Here is a 23350-nt window from a genome sequence, read left to right on the forward strand (position 1 = left end):
TGGTTAGCGGATCCGCAATGTTATCCTTTGACCTAACATAGTCAATTGTGATAACTCCAATTGAGAGTAGTTGTCTAATGGTATTGTGTCTACGACGTATATGTCTAGACTTACCATTGTACATGTTACTCTGTGCCCTTCTTATTGGTGATTGACTGTCACAATATATGCAAATTGCAGGCAAGGGTTTGGACCATCTTGGAATATCCTCTAAGAAGTTGCGCAACCATTCGGCCTCTTCGCCACTTTTATCTAGGGCTATAAACTTAGATTTCATCGTAGATCTGTCTATAACCATTTGCTTTGAGGATTTCCATGAGATGACAGCACTTCCCAAAGTGAACACATATCCACTGGTGGACTTTGAGTCTTTTATATTAAATATCCAATTAGCATCACTGTATCCTTCAATGACCGTTGAATGTCTGGAGTAGCGTATTCCATAGTCACGAGTATATCTTAAGTACCTCAGTACTCTTACTATACCTTTCCAATGATCATTTCCTGGATTACTCGTATATCTACTCAATTTACTAACTGTGTAGGCTATATCTGGTCTTGTACAACTCATTAAGTACATTACACTTCCAATAACTCTTGAGTATTCTACTTGATAGACACTTTCACCTTTGTTTTTAGAAAGATGTTGACTCGTATCTATCGGTGTTCTAGTCAAGCCAGTATCATCCTTGTTGAATTTTTCCAAAATTTTGTCCACATAATGTGACTGGCTTAGAACAAGCCCATATGATGTTCTTGAGATTTTAACTCCAAGTATAATATCAGCTAAACCCATATCTTTCATATCAAATCTCGAATTTAATATATTTTTAGTGGATTTAATCATCTTATTGTTACTACCAACAATAAGCATGTCGTCAACGTAAAGATATAAAATGACATAACCATCTTTAGTGTCTTTGACGTAAACACATTTGTCACATTCATTAATTTTAAATCCATTCTCTATCACGACATTGTCAAATTTTTCATGTCAATGTTTTGGTGCTTGTTTCAAGGCATATAGTGACTTTACCAGACTTTCTTTTCCTATCCTGGTGACGAAAACCCTTCGAGTTGTTTCATGTAAATTTTTTCTTCTTAATCTCCATTTAGAAAAGTCGTTTTAACAGCCATTTGATGTGCTTCTAGATTTCACAAAACAGCAATTGCAAGTATCACCCTAATAGATGTTATTCTCGTCACTAAAGAATACGTATCATAGTAATCAAGGCCCTCCCTTTGTTTGTAACCTTTTATTACTAATCTGGTCTTGTACTTTTCGATAGTTCTATTTGCTTTTATTTTCCTTTTGAAAATCCATTTGTAGCCTAGTGGTTTTGCATCGAGGAGGAAGATCCACTAGCTCTCATGTATGATTTTACAGTATTGAATTTATTTCACCTTTAATGGCATCTTTCCATTGAGGTCCTTCCGAGGAATTCACAGTTTCTTGATGGCTTTGAGGTTCGCTTTCTAGCATATAGATCAGAAAATCAGGACCATAAGACTTTTCTGTCCTTTCCCGTTTATCGCGTCTAACCTCAGTCTCCTCTTCTAATTCTTCGTCCTGACTATTTTCAGTCATTGTCTCATATGTTCGTTTAGAGGAGCTGGCTTTCTCTTTGGACTTGTATGGAAATACTTCTTCAAAGAATGAAGCATTCTTCGATTCCATTATTGTGTTTTTGTGTATGTCTGGAATTTTTGAATTATACACAAGAAATCGATAAGCACTGCTATTACGTGCATAGCCAATGAAGACGCAGTCTATAGTTTTCAAGCCTCTCCTTACCTCCTTTGATGTTGGAACAGCCACTTTTATAAGATACCCCCACACTCGCAAGTGTTCATAGATAGACTTTCTTCCTTTCCATAACTCATAGAAGGTCTTTTCCGATTTCTTTCGGGGCACCTTATTTAAAAGGTAATTTATTGATAACACAACTTCCCCCCACATGATCTGAGGTAACCCAGAACTTACTAGCATTACATTCATCATTTCTTTTAAGGTACGATTTTTTCGTTTAGCTACACCGTTTTGTTGGGGTGAATAAGGTGCGGTAGTTTTATGCATGATTCTGTGTTGTGCACAGAAATCGGCACACAGTGCTCCATACTCACCATCTCGATCACTCCGCAGTACCTTAATTTTCTTATTAAGTTGAGTTTCAACTTCATTCTTATAGAGAACAAATTTCTCTATAACTTCATTCTTGCTTTTAAGCAGATACACATAACAGTATTTTGTGTCAGCATCAACGAAAGTAATAAAATACTTGTTGTCATCTCTTGTTTGTACAAGTTATAAATCACAAACATCACTGTGAATTAAATCAAGTGGTTCTGTGTTCCGTTCATCTGACTTAAAGGACGACCTTGTCAATTTTGTCTCAACACAAGTTTCACACTTATGTTCGAAATCATTATGGAGCTTGGGTATGCTATTCGCGTTAACTAGTCTACGTAAAGTATCATAGTTAACATATCCTAGTCTACCATGCCACAAACTGGAAGACTCAAACAAATAAGCAGAAGAATTTGCTTTATTTATTTTTGGTTTCACAACCATCACATTCAGCTTAAACATACCGTCGTAAACATAACCTTTTCCGAAAAAACATTCCACTTTTTGATAGAATGACTTTGTCTGACTTAAATACAATGTGAAAACCATGCTTATTCAAAAGCGACCCGGACACTAAATCCTTACGAATTTTCGGCACATATAGCACATTGTTAGGAATTAGCTCTTTTCGCGAGGTCATCTTCAGAACCACCTTTCCTTGTCCTTTGATTTTAGAAGTTGCTGAATTTCCCATGAACAGCTTCTCCCCATTCTCAATTGCTTCGAACGTAGCAAACACTCTTTATCAGAGCACACATGTCTTGTAGCATCGATGTCAATCCACCACTTCTTAGAGTTTGAACCCACCATGTTCACTTCAGAAATGACGGCTATGAGATTCATTTTTGAGACATCTTGTGCCATGTAGTCAACCATATTTGCTTCTTTCGTCTTCTTCTTTGGCATTCTGCACTCCGAAGACTTGTAGCCTACTTTGTCACAATTGAAGCATTTCCCTTGAAACTTTTTCCTTAGAAATTCCACATTTTGGTCCGTGCTTGGTCTTTTTTTCCCCTGGATGGTCCAAACTTGTTTTTGTAACTCTTACTGCTTTGACCATGCTCCACAACATTGGCTTTAGTAACACCAGGATTGAACCACTTCTTTTCTAAACTTTTGTTGTCTTCTTCAATTCGAAATCTAACAATAAGTTCTTCAACGTTCATTTCCTTTCATTTGTATTTTAAATAGTTTTTGAAATCTTTCCATGCGGGGGGCAATTTTTCAATAATTGCTGCTTCTTGAAAGGTTTCGCTCAAAGCCATTCCTTCAACATGAATTTCGTGAAGAATCACTTGGAGTTCTTGCATTTGACTGATAACAGTTTTGGAGTCCACCATCTTATAGTCTAGGAATCTGTCGACTATAAACTTTTTAGCCCCGACGTCCTCAGTTTTGTATTTTCGATCTAAAGATTCCCACAACTCCTTAGCAGTTTTTATCGTGCTATACACATTGTATAGCATGTCTGCTAAACTATTCATAATATAGTTTCGGCATAAAAAGTCCGAATACTTCCAAGCATCAAGTGCACTGACTACTTGAATATCTTATTTTCCTTCATTGAGTACAGGAGCAATCTCAGTCAAGAATCTCACAAAATTCAAGGTGGTCAGGTAAAACAGCATTTTCTACTGCCACCTCTTGAAATTCAAACCATTGAATTTCTCCGATTTCTCTCCATGATTAACCAAAATAGTAACCGTTTGGCCAGTTGTTGGAGCCACAGTTTGACTCACAACACGACTAGGCAAATTAGCCACAACAGAGCTTGGCCCTTGAGCCATAGTAGAGCCCACAACTTCATTTCCAGCAGGAACAGTTTGGGTCACATCCATGTTGGTTGATTCGGCAGCCATTTCTAAAAATGAAACAATTATTAGTCTCCAATAAACAAATAAACGTGTTTACTACCAATATGTATTAAGAAATTTGTCTTAAGTTTGTTGGTATATTTAATCGGTAGTGTATGGAGTGAAATCAGGCTACCGTATTTGTGTTTTAGACATCGGATTCACACTTACCTTATTTGGCAATTGCTTACCATATTTGGCAGTGCAACTCACCGTATTTGCAACTCATCGTATTTGACAGTGCAACTCGCCGTATTTGACAGTGAAACTCACCGTATATGGTAGCTTACTGTATTTGTAAGTGAAACTCACCGTATTTGCACAAAAATTTACATAGAGTATTTTTATTTATACACTAACTCAATAACACAAAATTTTTCACTTTCAAATAGAAATATCCTATTTGTGAAATCTATTTTTCACACATATAACGAATTAGAAAAAAAAGTTTATTTTATTTATCTATTTCTAACATAAATTTCAAGTACGTTGCAAAATTGTAAACTAAATAAATAGCAGATATAATTTCAACTCGAGGTCTGTGTAAACACAGTTTCTTTAAGACAAATTCACCCTCTCACCGTGGTGCTAAAGGTTTAATTTGAGCGCCTGTCTCCCAGAATACAACGGTAACCAGTAGAACCCGAGCACCGCGATTCTACTCCGATGAACTCGGCGAGTGTTCGAATAATATCACATTACTGGAATGAGACGGAACAAAACAGAAAACAGGAACAAAATGCTAGAAATTGCAGATGAAAATTTCAGTGTTTGAACTGCTGGAAATTGAGTGAACTATATAGACCGAATCTAACCATTAGTTTTTTGCATTAACCATTGCAGTTTTTGGAGTTACACTCCGGTTTCGACCATTGAAGTTTTAGGAGTTTCAGACACTCAAAAGTCATTCGAAAAAATCACAAAAAATTGCAAAACGTGGACAGTCCAAACTGGCCAGTTTTTGCTCCGTTCGGTCCGATATTCGTATGCGCAGGTCGCGCCCGCACTTAAGTTCAAGGTTCGAAGGCTATTTCTGTCCGTGATTTGCACCCCCTTGCGCTCGCACGTAGAGAGAGCCTCTATGCTACACATGATCACATCATTCCAATGCATAGCCATATATAAAGTGGTTTTGGTTTCCATATTTTTCCTATGTGGGACAAAGTTTTCCCACCAACATAGACCATTTTCAATGGTCTACTTTAGACTCCAATTTTTCATTCATTCGAGCTTCATTTTTGGCAGATAAATATATGACTTCGATGTGCTCGCGGAGGAGAACACATGTTAACTTTGATATTCCACATTGGACCAACGGGTCTCACCGAAAATTGTGCCAAAAGTGAGTCAACTCACTCATTTTTCTAACAATAAACACAATTTAGACGAAAATATTGACTCTTGTAGGTAAATATATTAATTATCCAAGAAGAATGGAGAAAAGAACCAAAAGAAGTAGAATCGAGCACATCAAAATATGATAAAAGGCTCAAACACATGATTATTGTCATCAAACAATATATGCCCCATTTAGAATAAATATGGCGCTTAAAGGGACTCACAACAAATGGTTTGTAGGATTGAATCAAGTCTTGAAAAAGAAAAATATTTAAGCACTAGTGTTTTACTTCCAAAATTTAATGAACACAAATGGATTTTGAATATACTTCGAGAATTTGAAAAAAACTCTTGATTGTATAGAATGAGTTCAAGTATCAAGTATTAATTTTGTTTAAAAATGAAAGTTCATCTCCTATATATAGATTTTTATTCATAAACTACGAAATGGTACTAACCATTCATGAAAAGTTGGAATTTTTCATCCAAAAGACACCAGAATTTAAACTTGAAATCGTCCTTAACGATTACTTTTTATCCCCTTGTGTATGCATGATAATACGCCATGCATGAACATAGTAGAAGCATTTTTGCCAAACAAAAGCCAGGAGTATGCATGGAAAATTATCCCCATACAATTTTCTGTTCACGACCTTTCATCAATTCATTCAAGTGGAAATTACATTACACTCTACTTTTAAAGATCAATATTCTAAAAATAGGGTGAATGTTTCATTATTCAAAAATAGATATTTCATATTTATTCAAAAATAGATATTTCATATTTAAATATTAAATATTTTTTTTTATACAAATTCCATCTCAAATCCTAAAAATCTACCTACCCCATCTCTTACTATTCCGCCTTCTACATTCTCTCTTTCTCTCTCTCCCCTCTCACTCCACACACGAACCATCGTCGAAGCTAACACAGACGATGACCACCTCCAAGCCCTGCTGCATAGCATGGACTACCATTGTGTGCTATTGTAATCTCTTGTCCTTTTCTTCACCACGCCCATCTCTTTCTTTACATCTCTTTTCACCACTCCATCTTTCGTCGCACGTCATCGCCTTGCTATCTCTTTAACCACATCAGTGGTTTTGTAGCAATATCGTTGGATTTGGGTTTGGCGGCGGAGGTGACTAGATCGGTCTTATTTGTGGTATTGGTGTTGAATTTAGGTTTGAAGATGGTTTTGGTGTCGGATTTGGCAAAGAAGGAGATGAAATTGGCACAACCTTAGTTGGTGGTGTTAGCTCCGGTCGTGGAGGCAATCATTCAATTTTGGTTTGTTGGGTTGTGTCTGTGTTGGTGGTGGTTCATCTGTGTTGTGTTGTTGGGCAGCGTTGTTGGTGGTAGTATGGTGATTGTGCAGGCAGTGGTTTCCTTGGTGGTTGGGGGCGCGATTGGTGTGCATGCGGTCTGGCATTTGGATGGAGGTATTGGTTCTTGACTTTCACCATTAAATTGGTTAATCTGTATTCAATAAACAATATGTGACTAATGAAAAGGAAAAATTATGACAAAAAATAATGTGCGACCTAAAAAATTGTTAATTTATGACCGATAATTTAATAATTTGTGATTGTATAATAAGTTGTAACTTATAATATTTGTAATTTATGATTACTAAATGTACTTATAAATTTTTTATTTGTGACCGATGTACAAATTGTGACCTATAAATTTTTTGAATTGTAGCTGTAAAGTAATTTGTGACATATAATAATTTTGATTTGTGACCTAAAAATAATATGTGACTAACTAAATCGTTAATTTATGATCAAATTGTATAAATCCGTAATCTTAATATATTTGACTAATATAATATATAATTAATTAATTAAATCATAATTAAATTTTAATAAATATCTTATTTTTTTTGAAACATTTGTTATTAATTTTGAAATGAGTGATTAATTATGAATTTTTTCCCTTCATTCAATATGATGCCCATTAAGAAGCCCAGTACGCATGGATAAAATAATTGGGAAAAATTCATAAGTAAGAGTCTAAATATCACACATTTCAAAATCAAGGAGACAAGTTTCAAACTTCAAAAATAAAATTTTTATTAAAATTTATTTATAATTTTATTAATTAATTAAATAGATTAAGGTCATAGATCTATATTTGGTCACAAATTAACGATTTAGTTAGTCACATATTATTTTTGGGTCACAAATCAAAATTCTTATAATGTCACAAATTATTTTACTATCACAATTCAAAAATTTTATAGGTCATAATTTGTTCATTAGTCACAAATAAAAAATTTATAAGTTAGTCACAAATCACAAATATAATAAATCAAAAATTATTATATAGTCACAAATTAATAATTTTTTAGGTCACACATTATTTTTTAGTCACAATTTATCGTTTTCATTGATTACATATTATTTATTGATTACAGATTAACCAATTTAATGATTACAGTTAACCAAATCATTTGTGAACACCACCAATACTTGTGACCATCACCTCACCATTGTCACCGATCGCGTCGCTACCAAAACCACCACCGCCCACACCATCCCACCCTATCCCAGCACACAAGTGCAACCATCACCATCACCGCCACGACCATCGTAACCAACATACCTTCACCACCACAGCCATAACTAAATCTAGCATATCCCCGCCAACAAAGCCATCGTCACACAAACACCACAATCACGAGTACTACCACTAGCACCACCTGTAACCACCGTACCAAACCATCACCGCCGCCACCATCCAAACTTCACTTAAACCATTGTGACCCCCCAAAACCACCATCTATACCATCTCTACCACCGCCTAAACTCCACTTAAACCATTGTAACTCCCAAAACCACCACCTATACTAAGGATATCAACGAATCGAGCCAAGCCAGCTTGTGACCCAAAATTCTAGGCTCGGGTAAAATGTCCGAGCTTTTTTTCGAGCTCGAGCCAAGCCGAACAAAAGCTCGACAAAAAAATTAGGCTAGACCCGAGCTTTCGGATCAAGCCTTTTTGAGCCAAGTCAGACCGGCTCGAGTTTTGTTTGGTTTTGATTTTGGTTTTTTTTAATAATTAAAAAGGCAGCAGGTTGCTACCTATTTTGTAGCAGTACGCTGCCTTAAAGCGTGTCGCTGCCTTTATTTTTTAATTATATGCTCGGTTCTCCCAAGCCGGCAAGCCACATTGGCCAACTAGGGCTTTGCCCTGCATCTAAAAATGGGGTTCGGCCTGAGTAATGTAATGTAATGAAATTTAAAAAAGAATCTGGGACAGAGGAAGGAGGAGGAACACGTGGCAGACCCATAGCATCGCGCAACTACAAACAGAAGATCGTGCAACGATCTCGCTTGCGACGATTTTCGATAATGGCTCCCAATGATAATAAGTTCGCATCAGCCTCAGTGTTGCCGTTCGAGGCAGCTGTGAATGGTGGCATCGCAGTGCCGCTCGAGGAGGTCCTCCTCCGACGCCTTCTTGTCTTTTGGTGGGATTGGGGAGAAATTATTGATAGAGAATGAAAGGAGAGAAGGAGAAGGAAGACGGTAGAGAGAGAGAAAAAAGGGTGATAATTAGAGTTAGAAAATCAAATGTTGAATATGTAGATTTAATTTAATTTAATTAGGGATAGAGTTATTAATGTTTATTTAAATTATTAATATATTAAAAAAATTCTGATTTTGGAATAGTTAAATTTCCGACCTAATTTTTAGAATGTTAAATTTTTAAAGTTAGGTGTGGTGTAATTTTCACAAAACAGTTTTCCGCTGCTTTTCATCAATTAATTCAATATGAAGCCCACTAAGAGGCCCAATTATAATGCAATGATTTTGAGCAAATACTACAATGCTTTTATAACCTAATATTTGAAGCTTGTGAAACTCTTTCAACACTGCCAATTGTAGCTTCTGGTTTGGTTGTTAGTTTTCATCCTCCTCCTCCTCCTGCTTCTTTTTTTTTTTTTTTTTTCACAAAGATGGTAAATAGTTTTGGGCCGTAGTCCACTGGGACTTGGAAGGGCAATGCCCATAAAGTACAGAGAGTAAAGTCAGTAAGTCTTCAGTAGATCAGTTATTTCTCAAGGTTTGCTGTGGTTATTTAAGCTCCATGTTTGACGATCTTCATTTCAAAATTCATTTTTTTAATAAAATATTTTGCGCATATATTTAAAAGAATTTCTTACTTTTTAACTACTTATTCTTTTAAAATTTAATATTCAAAACATTGTTCCGACCAAGTAATAACCATCAAACAGGAGCTTAGTAAAATACATTTGGGCTCAGAGCATCTGGTTTGCATACAGTATGGGGTTCTGGCTTACTGAAAATGAACAGTACCAATAACAGTATGGTAGCTACCTTGATGAGGGTTCCACTTGATCCAAACTTCGAACTCGTTTCGTAGGTAATTTCGATATCTCTATCCTTTGACGGATCGTTAGAGGAGGTCCATTTCCCACTCCCAGTCGGTGCACGCAACCCATTCATCATTTAATAACGCTTACGAACATCTAACGGTCCAATTTAAATCAAGAAATCGATACATCAGTACATCACTTCTCTATTTATAGAGTGTGACCCATTAGCCATAACGTCAGGGAAAGAGTTCATTCTAAGAAATACTGACTTCTACTGCTCTAAAGACAGTGAGATATTTTCTAGCCTTGCCTATCCATTCAAATTTCAAATCAATCTTCCTTTTATTTTACTCAAAACAGATTAATACCGTTTGCATTATTTTCCAATTAAAATTTCATTGAGAAATTAAGGTTACAAAGAAGAAATGGGTGCTTTGGATCATCTCTCAAACATCTTCGACTGCTCCAGCGGCCATTCCAAGCTCAAGAAACGCAAACAACTGCAGGTGTGTAGAAATAATTCTTAGATTTTCTGTTTAATATTTCAGCTTGAAATAAATATTATTGTTTTTTTTTTAATTATGAAAATACTAGAAAGATCTGGGACAAATCTCGAGAACGTTGATTTTATTTTATGTCGGTTTAAATTCAACATTTCACACCTTACACCTGACAACTCACCTGCTTTGTTTCCTACCGTTTATTTATTGATGAATCTTTCTTAACCCTTATATAATTTTTTTCGTGAAAGTAAAAATTTTCTATTTATGCTGACAGTAGAAATATAAGACTGGTAAATTTGTAATTCTTGTAAACTATTTAGGTGCTTTGAATCTATGTATAGGTTAAACTAATAATCGAGGAGCGAGAAAAAGAAAATCGACTTTAAATTAATTAAAAATAAGAGCATGTAAGTTGCCAACTTATAAGACGTGAGTCAAGATTCGCGTCTGAATCCTTATTAAAAGGTTGAACCCCAATTTTAAGGGCCCCCACCGATCCTGCCCTGGGCCATCGTGGAGGAGGTAAATCGCAGGATGTGCCTCTCAGGAGTCAGGGTGGAGAGCACATGGATAGGCCAAGGCTGTTAACCCATATGGTAACTCCCGCTTGCAACAAAGCCAATTTCACCTTGCGGGGAATCGAACTCTGCACACTGCCGCGCTGAGCCCTATCCACCCTCCCTTTTGCTACTGGGAGATATGCCCTGGGGGCAACATCTGAATCCTTATTGTTCACACGTTGCGAAGATGAAGTAAGTTGGCTCTTTATCATAAGAGCATGTTTGGCAAATAAGAAGCTTTCTTATAAATATTGAGAGTAGCAATTTGTGTGGAGAAAAAGTGGTGTCACAATTTATAAGCAATTCTTTGAGAACAAGTAGAAAACATGGTACAAGCTGGAAGGAAGGTGCTCAACTAGTACAGCATGGACGAAACACTAACAGTCCTCAAGCATTTAAATGTACAACGTTGCCCTGCTCCTTTTTGTGCTGTCCCCATGGATGTATCTGTACTCAATCTTGGAGGATAGTGTTAATTAAGTCCCTGGGCTCTATTAAAATTTTAATACATTTTTTTCTTTTTTCTTTTCAAGCACACGGTTTTCAAAAAAATAATATTGCACATAAGTTTTTTAAACCAGAATTCCTAAAAAAAAAAAAATCACTATTCCAAGATACATTTTTCCCTAAAAGTTAATTTCAGTGGAGTCAAAATGAGGCTAAATTGATAATTTGATAACTTCGGAGAAATTTGAATAAAAATGAATAGAGAAAAGATGGGACTATTTTTTTTTTAATTTTTTTTTTGGGGCAGCCCTAGATGGTTCTAGTTCTAGTTCAGAGGTGTTAATTCCTTTCTTATAAAGTTCTCCATGTAAAGGTAACACGCCAAATATTCAAGTATAATTTACTTTTGTTTGTCTCTCTTTGCATGAGCAAGATGTCTTCCTTGTTCTTGGTTCTCAATAAAGGTAACTAGCCAGAACATACAAGAATAAATGTCTTCGGAGATAAATCTTTAAACCTCTTCTTATTGTCCAACAATTTTTGTCTACTCCACCTAAGACTGATCTAGAAAGATGTACTTTTCTTGGTTTTATAAAATAGTTGTCTCTTTTTGTTTGAATATGGTAGTTCATTCATTTAAAATTTAGTCCCTGTTAGGTCCTAATTTTTTAAAATTTATTTTTCCTCAAACCCATTTTCAACTACACGTTTTATGGAATCTACAACTTTTATCAACTTTTTAAATACACATTTCATCAACTTTTATCAAAATTTACTAAAATTATAATTTGGTAGTCATGCATGTTCCATCCATAAGGTGGTCCATCCTGCACATAATATGAACCGCTTTAATTGGGTAGGTACTTGCCAATTTCGAAAAACTTGAATCTGTCAACAAATTTCACAATCATTTTGAGCATGTTGTTAGGATATCAATATCTTACCCCATATATTTTCATTATTGTACTTTATTGGCACACTTTTTAATCTAATATTTTAGTAATCCATTTTCCTCTTTCTTTTAGACAGTGGAGATAAAAGTGAAAATAGACTGTGAAGGATGTGAGAGGAAGGTGCGACGGTCTGTTGAGGGAATGAAAGGTGTAACTTCGGTCCAGGTGGAGCCAAAGCAAAGCAAGCTTACCGTCATTGGTTATGTAGATCCCGAGAAGGTTGTGGCTCGTGTGGCTCATCGGACGGGCAAGAAGGTCGAGTTATGGCCCTATGTCCCGTATGATGTCGTTGAACATCCTTATGCACCTGGTGTCTATGATAAGAAAGCCCCTGCAGGGTACGTGCGGAATGCTCAAGACCCTCGAGTTTCACAACTTGCTCGTGCGAGCTCGACTGAAATTCGTTACACCACTGCTTTTAGTGATGAAAACCCAACTGCATGTGTTGTCATGTGATCTTAGTATATCATCATGTATGATACAAAACAGTGATCTTTGTTAAGCATATCTAGTTTTTTATTTACGTTGTCTTTATGGGTTGTTGGCCAATTAAAAGTCAATAGACAAGTTTCTGTTTGATTTGAGTTATATATATGAAATTTTGTCATGTAAAATAGTTGAAATGGCTTTAAATGAAACAAAAATGTTAACAACTTCTATATTTGAAGAAATATACAGTACAAAAACAAAGAATCAATTTCTTCATGGAAGATACTTCTCCTTGGAGGCTTGTTTTTGTTTGCTTTCGATTTCTTTCCATAACATGAACTTACCTATAACAAAATCTTCTACTAGAATTATTGCTTCAAAAGCAACCTCGATTTTTGGCAGCAATTCTATCCAAGCATGTCGAACATTGCACTCTTCATTACGACGGAAGCCCCCCTGTTGTAGGACGGAATGGTGATGGGGAAAAACATTTGTCGTACTCCTTCCGACTTTAGAATGGGAAAGATGATGCCATATGCACTCTGCACCAACAAATTATTCACCCTTTTAATCGTAATTTGAAAATGACCACGACCACGAACATCTAATTACAAGAGAAGTTACATTTTTTAATAGAAAACAGGAGTGTGTGAAAAAGTGTTACCCACCGAGAGCAATCTAGCTCCAAGCAACACGCGCTTGGGTGAAGGAAACGGTAGCAGCAAACGGCCTACTCCATAGATAGCCACGGCAAAGAAGTGAGCAACCAAGCTCATGGGCTTTGGGTTTAAGCCAGATAGGAGTGCAATTGGTCCTTGCGAGTAAATGCCTCCAAGGCTTAAATAATCAAAACACGCCTCTCGCATTTCCCTGCTTGCTTGATCTGGTGCAGGACAGAATACTTTGTAGAGGGCACCTGCTAATGTGTTTATTGTAGAAGCCACTGGCTGAAAACCAAAAATCTCTCGGGTTTCATTATCTTTATTTTAAGTGGAGCAGCCCAATCTCTTATAAAATGAATGCAGAAACGAGGCTAACCTTGCGAAGAGAGTAAAAGGATTCAAGATGTTTGGTGAGGGCTGCTGCATTGCTGAAATCTTGTACAGGTCGAAGTAGATCGCGGAGGACTACCACATCAGATAGAGCTACTGTCATTCCTCCACCGGTCAAAGGGTGTCGCATATTGAATGCATCTCCCAGCAAAATTGCACCTGGAGTAGGAACTGGAGCTGCCGGCATACTTCTGTTTGGCATTGTTCGAATGTCTCCTTTCTCGACTGTTTTGATGAATGGATTCCGAAGTTCAGGTGGAAGCTGATAATCGAAAGTATAAGAATAACAATCAGCAAATTGAATGATTCCTAACCATTTCCAATTCTATGGATTGAGATTTTAATACCTGATCAACCACCTTGGTTTTCAAATATTTTGTCATGTCTCCATTAGAAATTGAAGGTAATTTTTGACCTGGAATATCAACCAAACAGCGTACTTCGGTGCTACTGATAGGATAGAACAAAATAGGCGAAGGATTGGCCAATATAACATGTCCATGATTAGGATGTGGAAGCCGGCTGTTCTCCAGGACCACGACCATACCAACAAAATGGGACATAATATCGACCTGCCAAACAACAAAAAATGCCACCTCATTGAGTGCAGGAAACATAATTCCGTGTGTTGAATAAAATTTTTGAAGTAAAAAAAAAGTTGAAACAGTTGAGTGTTAGTTTTTTTGTCCTAATCACCTGGGGTACGCACAGATTGCGCCTCAAGTTTGAAAAGCAACCATCACACACAATTGTTAGAGGGGCCTTAGCTGTATTTTCTTGACCATCTTTACTCTTGTACTTAACTCCTACAACTGTACCATTTTCTTCAACCAAAGATGTTACAGTTCCTTGTTCCATTTTGACACTGCAAAAGAAAATAAGAATTAGAATCTCAGCTAGAAGTAGTGTAATGATTCAAAATTTTGTCTGCGATTGTCTTTTGAAACGAGCTTTCTGTCACTTAAAACCATACTTGGGAAGAGATGCAGCCTTTTCGCGTAGCCTTTGGATGAATCTCCCGTGATGGAAGCTTCTGCCGGAAACGTCTGAATTGAATTCTTCCAAAGGATAGGATAGTCTAGCATATTTCCCTTCTTTGTAAAGTGCATAACCATACACTTGCTGAGAGTCAATCCCAATTACACAATCTGTCACAAGATAAATTCACTTGCAAGTCAACATCAGCATCTAAATGAAGATCCAAAAGAATTTAGATTGATGCATCAAAATATAGCACTCACCCTCCATTCCCAACTCGACTAATTTGAGGTAGCCTCCTGGTTGTAGCAACTCACCAACAATTCTATCAGGTTGGGTTAAGTCCCTCTCTATCACTTGCACTCGACGCCCATCCTATGATTGGATATAAATGAGTCATGTCAAAGGTGAAAGTAGACTATACATGCATACATAGCACATGAACATGGATATGAAAGCATCAAGTGGCAACAGGACCCTAGTCAAGTTATACAAATTACATAAAAGAGATTTCTTCAAGATACCTTGGCCAGAGAGTAAGCCAATGCAGAACCGGCTACACCGGCTCCAACAACAACAACATCTGATTCTCCATCTTCCAGGGATGCATACTTTTCAGAACTCTGTACACTTGCACCTCTCTGGGCCTCAGTTGAAGCTCTTTGTGGCCTCTTCCCAAGCAATCTGTATAACACAATAAACCCGAAAAGAGAAGCAATGAAAAATCCCAGAATAAACTCTTCCACCGTATTCGAATCCATGACCAAGTGAAGAATGTGTTTACAATAGAATGCTATTGTCTTAATTACTCTTGATTCATGTTTCAATCACACTTATATAGGTGCTCTAAATAGAGAAGCTCTCCAAATTGGACTTTGTAAGTCAAACAAATCTGGTTGTTGGAGGAATAATTATTTAAAATTAACAAATGAGTCAATACATAATATTATTTCCAAGGTTTTTTGGAAAACAATGGACGCAAACAGGGGATGACAGGAAATTCTTATTCATATCAGTTTGTTTAATTCAGAAAAGTTAATATAGAACTAATTTCCAGCCCCACATATAGAGAACAAACTTGAGAATAATTTTGATAAAGATATTAGCTCTATTTGTAGTCAATCGCTAATGAACAAATTAGAGAATTAATCAAGAGGGCTGTCAATAGGACAACCAGGCTTTGTCTTGGACGAATATTTTCCTCCATCGGTAATTATTGTCAATCAGCGTTAAATCATGTAATCTAAAACATCTTATCGAAACAAATAATTTTATCGAGTCCCCCTGAGACTAGTATTTAACACTACACTCGAACTAAAGAGCATTTCTCATTGAAAGACATTAAAGTTGTCACATATGGTCTTTAAGGTCCTACATGAATGACAAGTTGGATGGGCCGACTTTAGAACTATTTTTCGCCATATTTCAAAATGAGTATTTTGAGTTTGAAACTTGAGCAGAGCATCCACTTCTGTATGTCATCCCAAAATTCTCTGTCAAGCCCCAACCTTCATTCAGCAAACGGATGATCTTTTAAAACTAAAGTGCATCGACTGAAGACCAAAATGATGTTAGTATGAAGTTGGCATTTATTTTTCAACTAAACATTTTAGGTGTTCATGTGCCAAATCGTAACGGTCTGATAACTTGGTACGTGAACATGAGATTTTCAGTTGCACAAAAAAATATCTATCTTGCTACACATAAATTCTAGTTGGCATTTTACTTTACATTGTACCACATGACACACGATTTTATTATTGATTTCTTCAACACTTAAAATAATCAATAATCTTGATTTTACCACATATTCAAATGTCATCCAAGTTGTACATAAATAACGTACAAAAAATTTATATTTTTCTTTCTCAATGCTCGTTTAGTTTTGATTTTTCATCTTAAAAAATCAATTTTTTAATTGTTACATTTCTAAGTTAGTCGTCACTTTTAACTTCTTCTCTCATAAATAGAACATATTTTTCTCTTCAACAATCGAAAAATCAATTTTCATAATCATTATTAGACAAGCCTTGAATTCTAAAGTGTAAACTCCTGAATCGACTCATAACAAGCAATTTTCACTCGGCCCAGCCCATCAGCCCTTCTCCTCGATATTCCCTCCTGTTTCATCATTTTGGCGGGAACACGAAAAACCCCATATAAGCATCTGCCGCCGAATGACTCTGCGCCTTACACCGTCAATGCGTGACAGAGAAATCGAGGAAGAAGAAAATGGCAGAGGGAGGAGTCGAAGAAATGGTGGAGGAGGAGTTTTCCGTGTGGAAGAAGAACACGCCATTACTGTATGACCTAGTAATCTGCCATTCACTCGAGTGGCCATCTCTCACCGTCCAATGGCTCCCATCGCCACCGTCCGATGATGGTCCTCTATCTGTACACAAATTGATACTGGGGACCCATACCTCCGATGATTTTCCAAATTTCCTCATGGTTGCCCACGCCCATGTCCCCCGCGGTACCATTGAAATGGAACCCGATAATTCCAACACCCCTAAGGTCGGTAATTATTTTCTTCAGCACGCTCATTACTCTATGTTCATTTGTAATTGTGCGCATGTTGATGTCTACGGTACTTACACGTATCAGCTTAAGTGTTTGATGAAATTACCGAATGAAATGGCGTTTCCTTTTTGTCGAGGTTTTCTTATGGTTATGGGTATATGCCCAGCCTATCCGGTGGTTCACTGTATTTGTGTCATTTTATTTTGTTGATGTGTTGATTTACATATGATTGAGGCTCTCCTCTTGGTGAGGTTGTTTTGGTTGTATGGTATAAGGTCGTATTTTCTTGACGGGCCATCTATTTTAGTTGGTTGTACCTTGTGTTTTCGTTGATAAATACTCTCATTTATCAGGAAGAGCATCTCTTATTATCCCTTAGTTCGGCTAATCTTTCTTATCTTTAGGTTTTAAGAAGTGTAGGGCTCAATTTGCTACCTATAAATATGTAATTAAGATATAACATGCACGATACATCCCAGTTTCTGCTTAAGGAGCATTTTGTCTGACTATATATTATATAAATGCAGGTGGAAATTGTTCAGAAAATACATGTTGATGGGGAAGTTAATAGAGCTCGGTGTATGCCACAAAACCAAGCTTTGGTCGCTGCAAAGACTAGCGATTCTGAAGTATATGTATTTGACTGTACCAAGCAACTGGTGAATGCAAGAGGGGGTTCTTGTGATCCTGACTTGAGATTGAGAGGTCATGATAAAGAAGGATACGGGCTGTCTTGGAGTCCATTCAAAGAAGGATATCTTTTGAGTGGTTCAAATGATTGCAAAATTTGCTCGTGGGATGTTACTGCAATGCCTCAAAACAAAATACTTGAAGCAAACAATGTCTTTGGGGTTGTTACTGATTTTTTCCTCTCCTTGCCCCCGTGTTGAATTTGGTTATTTTTACATTGAGATGTTTCTTATGATATAGAAAGCTTGTATTTTAGGCTGTATATATTTTTGGTTGTTAACTTCCTCGTTTTTTGTATCAGGGACATGAAAGTGTGGTTGAGGACGTGTCATGGCATTTGAAAAATGAAAATTTATTTGGTTCTGTGGGAGATGATTGCAAGCTAATGATTTGGGACTTGCGCACAAAAATGCCCCAGCATTCTGTTGTGGTGCATGAGAAAGAGGTAAAGAAGTGACTGTTGCATTTTCTTTTTCCTTTGAATTTCTCAATATTTTGGATTCTTACAGTAGTAACTTTGCTTAATATGCATGAAGTTATAGCTCAGAGAAACTTCATTTCCAGATTGTCTGGTGATAGTTGGTTCCATCAAGTCTGACTCACAATAGTTGAGTTAATAACCCAAATGGTCATTGACTTTGCAAAAATTTTCCACGGGGTCACTGCACTTTAAAAATCATCACATTCATACATTCATCACTAAACTTTGCAAAACGGTTCCCAAAGGATCACTAATTCAGTGACCCGTGAAATTTTTTTGCAAAGCTCAGTTACCCCATGGAAATCTTTTGCAAAGTTTAGCGATGAATGGAGTGATTTTTAAAGTTCAGTGACCCAGTGTAAACCTTTGCAAAATTCAGTGATGACTTGGGATGGTTTTTAAAGTTTAGTGACTCCGTGAAAACTTTTTGCAAAGTTCAATGACCATTTGGGTTATTAACCCCACGATAGTTACTTGATTATATGAAGTCCTCATTCCAACAATTTTTTCCCTCCACTTTGATATTGACAAATTTGTTGTTGCATTTACTTAGAGTTGTGAATTGATTGGATGAATACAAGACAAAGAAACAAAGTTAATTAATCAAAACTCAACATGTTAGTCCATCTTGCTTCTCCATTGGCAAATTTGATTTTGCTTGCAAGGAAGTTGCAATGGTGGTGTGAGTGAGAGGGTGCACAAACGAAATTGAAAGTCCTATACAATAACTTAGAGAATCCAGTTCTCTTTTCTGTAACCTTTCATTACAACATGGGAGGTAACTTAGCTGAGATGAGATGCATGTTATTTTGGATTAGTTCATGAAAGTTTGTTGTTATATTGACATATAGTCTTTCATTAAGGATGCATTCCCTGCTGTTTTCATGTTCATATTGCCTTTATAAACTGTGCTTAATTCGTCATTGATGACTTTTTTCTTTCTATTTTCAGGTGAACTATTTATCATTCAATCCATTCAATGAGTGGGTTCTAGCTACAGCATCCTCTGATACAACCATTGGCCTGTTTGATCTGCGCAATTTAAGTTCACCACTCCATGCTCTCAGTAGCCATATGTATGTCTTATAACTTGGATTGAAAATGTCTTATAACTTGGATTGAACCTCTCAAGTCTACTTTCTAGAAAGTTAATGATGTATTTCCTGGAGTCACTCACCAGGGGACATATATTGCTCTCGTTGTATAAAATTATTAATAACCTTTTAGGAGGAATAGTAGTGGATCCCACAAAATGTGTGGATAATAAATTAGTAGTAATTATGAATGCATGGTTGAAACTGAATCCACGAAATGTGTGGACTATAAATGTGTAGCATTTATGAATGTGTGGTTGAAATTGATGTTTTACTCTGACTGGATAGGAAAAGAAAATTATTAGTAACCTTTTAGGAAACTTGAATAGCGTTTGCTCTGTTCCTGCCTAATTGCTGGTTTCCTTCTAACCATTATCCTGATCTAGCTTTCTTAATGGCGAGCAATTGGGACGATTGACCTATGAATACGAGCCTACCTATATGTGTTGGAACTTTTGATCCTTGATGAGACTCTGCTATATTCATTTATTGGGCTTATTATTTTCAAAATTAGTTGCTCTCTGTGGGTTTTCCAATTAAAGAATGGAATGACGTCAATAAAATTGTTGGGCATGCAAATCAGAATATTGATTTTACATGGCACTTCACTTTTATTATTAGAGTGGCAAAAAATATTCATGCTGGTGACCCCAACTTTATTGGAGTTCAGGTTAATGAACCAATAAGTATTCTGCATATCTTCAAATGGTAGGAAGGAAAATGATGAAGTGTTATGTTGACTGACCACTATTACTCTATTTTACACAGGGAGGAGGTATTCCAGGTAGAGTGGGATCCTAACCATGAAACTGTGCTGGCATCTTCCGCTGATGACAGAAGGTTGATGGTTTGGGACCTTAACAGGTACTCATGCTCTCACCATTGTTTCAAATTCCATCCAATTGTTGTGGGAATTATTTGTGAACAATGGGATTGAAGTCTTGTGAAGGACAAAGGCTCATAGATTGGAACTGAATAACATAGTTTTGAACCTTCCTGCCATTGAACTTATTTTTGTGCCGGGAATCTCCAACATACATGATTGCTGCCTTGAGTCTCTTTCTTTTCTTCAAGGGTTGGGATGAGGTCCAAGCCTTCAATTTTAAATTTATCAGATAAATTTTCTTATTCCCACTTGTGAAGTTTCGTCAGTCAAACTTGAACACATCGTTTTTCAGGGTTGGAGACGAACAGCTGGAAGGTGAAGCTGAAGATGGTCCTCCGGAGCTCCTCTTCTCTCATGGTGGTCACAAAGCAAAAATTTCTGACTTTTCATGGAACGAGAATGAGCCATGGGTCATTTCAAGTGTAGCAGAGGACAACACTCTACAGGTATGGCAAATGTCCGAGAGTATTTATCGTGACGAGGATGATATCCCAAGTGCTGATTGTAGGTAATGTTTCTTGTTTCAAGAGTTGTAGGGTTGGACTACCTACAAAATGGTGATGACCTTGCACACTTGCACTTGAAACTATTGAATTTTGTAAAAAAAGGTCGAACGCCACAATATTTCTTTTGGGTTATTTTGTTTGTCATTATTCAATGTGTTGTGAGTAAAAGTTTGATGCAAAGGTTCGTCATTCGTTCGCTGGAATCTGGGGATTCTAATCTTGTCATATAAGACTATACAAAACCCTGTTAAATTATTGTTTTAATTGGAGTCACTAAATTATCTACCAAACTTCACACATTCTTTATAGGAACATGTGATGTGTGCATATTTCTTTCTTAGAGCATTTTTAAGAGGCTCTTCAAACATGATATTTTTCCTATTTTAAAAAGTCGACTTTTAAAATCATGCTTTAAGAAATTTTTTAAATTAACATTTTAATTTAAAAAATGGGTTTGCTCACTCTTTATAATAAATGTATTTAAAGTATTTCAATTTTTAATGTAGGAAATTAATAAAATAATTTAGAAAAAAGTTACCTAAACCAAAAGATAGTGAAAAATAATAAATATTTTTTGAGAGTTGTAAAATTAAGTATTAATAAATATAAAAAGTTTGTTGGAGTACTTTGAAATTTTAACTCTTTAAATTTATAAATGCTCTTTAAATAATAAAATACGCTCTTTAAAAATAGAGAGTATTTTGAAAATGCTCTAAAGTCATTAATTTCCAGTTACAAATATATTTGTGCAAGCAATGTATCAAACGATCTAGAGACACACTCCTTTTTTATGAATTCCAGTATATTTTGAAATATGTAAAAAAACAAATTACTAAATAAAAAACTATTTATCATTTATGTTTTCACTTAATAAAAATGAACACTCTATAATTAAGCCCTTGTTTGATCCCCATTTTGGGGAAAATAATGATTTTTGAATAGTAGATTGATGGATAATGTGTGGTAAAAATTTAAATAAAAGTTTTTAATTTACATGTGATATTATTTTATAGAAAAATGTGTGGTAGAAAATGAGTTTTGAATAGATGAATTTTTAAAAGAATTAGAATCAAATTGAGGGATAAACATAATATTCATCAACCCAACACGTTCCTTGGTAGTTGTCTTATGCATCCTTCACTATCAATGTAGGAAATATTTGTAAGTGATTTGATATTATTCGATCTTGATTCAAGACATTGATTCTTAGAATAGGTCAAACGATTTACATCCTTACTTCGAGAATCCCATCCTCGAGCAATGATATTGTCCGGCAGATATGACTTGTAAAATATTATAATAGACACCAATATATTTCTTAGTTTACATGCGTTATAAATACTCCCTAAACTTTACTTTTTAAGTCTTGAGTTATATTATTTTTAATTTTTTCCACGCGCACAAAATATTATAATATTTGCCATGCATGTATTACTCGAGGTTGGGATGCTTGGATTACAACTGACTGACTGAGAATCAATTAACTTATGTTGAGAGTTCATGTCATAGCTTAAATTTACGTGTTAAACCAACACTCTATATTTATCTTTTTTATAACCAGGCCGATCCTGGGCACAGGCAAATGAGACTTATACCTCATGCCCAAAATCACAAAGGGCCTATTTTGGTCCAATTTTTATTTTTATTATTATTTTTTAAATATTAAAAGAAGGAAAATGAAAATAGTTTTTTCATTAATTGTGAGATGATTGAGATATTTGTTTGTTATTTTAATCTTAAGTTTTAAGTTAACAATATGTTGCATAATATATCGTTGAATTTTGTATTTACGTTGATTTTTGGGGGTCTAATTTTTGAACTTCGTCTCGGGTCTCGACAATTATAGGACTGGCCCTACTTATAACTAATTTATGAAATGAATTTTATAATGTGACAATGATATGCATTAACATTTAGGAAAAGGAAAAAAAAAATTACATCTTAGCTTATTTTTAAAAGATATTTTATTTAAATTTGTAATCCGACAGTAATGAGTAACCTGGTGAAAAGAAAACTATAAACTCGAGTTAGTTGCAGGCTGGTTAAAGTTGAACGTCTTTGAGACTCCATCAATAGCGTTAGATTCTAGTAGTTAGGCGCCATGACAAGTATGATTTCGATTTCCAATAAGTAATCACATGACAAATCAGCTCAAGAAGCTGCTGAATTCTCCCTCTCCTGTGCATTTTGTGGTGGCACAAAACGGTTCCAGGAACTATATAGACAATTAATGCAGCAGTTACTGCAGTAAAGCGTACCAGAAATGAAACGAAGCAGGGGGCATTTGTGCGCGAAACTCTCCTACGAGATAAATATGGAAAGAAAATGAATTCTAGAATATATTGCTCCATTCCATAAAGTTGAGTTTTTGGAAAGTGTGAATTGCCTAGAAAATAAAAATATATCTTCATAAAAAAATGTTTTCCTTATTTTTGAGGAAAACATGATCATGCAACCAACTTATGAATATATTTTCCAAATCAAACACCCCAAAAGTAAGAACTTTGGTGAAAAAATGACATTTTCGATAGGAAGTAAAGTCAATCAAACACACTTGTGTTGAACTTATTTGTATGAAAATTG

The 23350-nt window shown here is 35.8% G+C and overlaps 3 protein-coding genes across 3 annotated transcripts; 2 read left to right on the forward strand and 1 right to left on the reverse strand.

Moving 5' to 3' along the window:
- The first annotated feature begins 9678 nt into the window (after window positions 1-9678).
- LOC111410520 (heavy metal-associated isoprenylated plant protein 26-like) lies at window positions 9679-12744 on the forward strand. The gene is made up of 2 exons (XM_023040903.1): window positions 9679-10171; window positions 12201-12744. Exons 1-2 carry the CDS (start codon window positions 10091-10093, stop codon window positions 12582-12584), a joined length of 465 nt encoding a protein of 154 aa, XP_022896671.1. The 5' UTR covers window positions 9679-10090; the 3' UTR covers window positions 12585-12744.
- Window positions 12745-12761: 17 nt separating this feature from the next.
- LOC111410519 (squalene monooxygenase-like) lies at window positions 12762-15392 on the reverse strand. The gene is made up of 8 exons (XM_023040902.1): window positions 15112-15392; window positions 14851-14962; window positions 14583-14757; window positions 14306-14474; window positions 13957-14181; window positions 13596-13871; window positions 13226-13504; window positions 12762-13099 (listed from the first exon to the last, which is right to left on the reverse strand). Exons 1-8 carry the CDS (start codon window positions 15346-15348, stop codon window positions 12965-12967), a joined length of 1608 nt encoding a protein of 535 aa, XP_022896670.1. The 5' UTR covers window positions 15349-15392; the 3' UTR covers window positions 12762-12964.
- Window positions 15393-16665: 1273 nt separating this feature from the next.
- On the forward strand, window positions 16666-20994 carry LOC111410521 (WD-40 repeat-containing protein MSI2-like). The gene is made up of 6 exons (XM_023040904.1): window positions 16666-17104; window positions 17638-17961; window positions 18102-18245; window positions 19233-19357; window positions 20144-20239; window positions 20554-20994. The coding sequence occupies exons 1-6, from the start codon at window positions 16820-16822 to the stop codon at window positions 20771-20773; spliced, it is 1194 nt and encodes a 397-aa protein (XP_022896672.1). The 5' UTR covers window positions 16666-16819; the 3' UTR covers window positions 20774-20994.
- Window positions 20995-23350: the final 2356 nt, after the last annotated feature.

The sequence above is a fragment of the Olea europaea genome, chromosome 15 (assembly GCF_002742605.1).
Source record: "Olea europaea var. sylvestris chromosome 15, O_europaea_v1, whole genome shotgun sequence".
NCBI lineage: Eukaryota > Viridiplantae > Streptophyta > Magnoliopsida > Lamiales > Oleaceae > Olea > Olea europaea.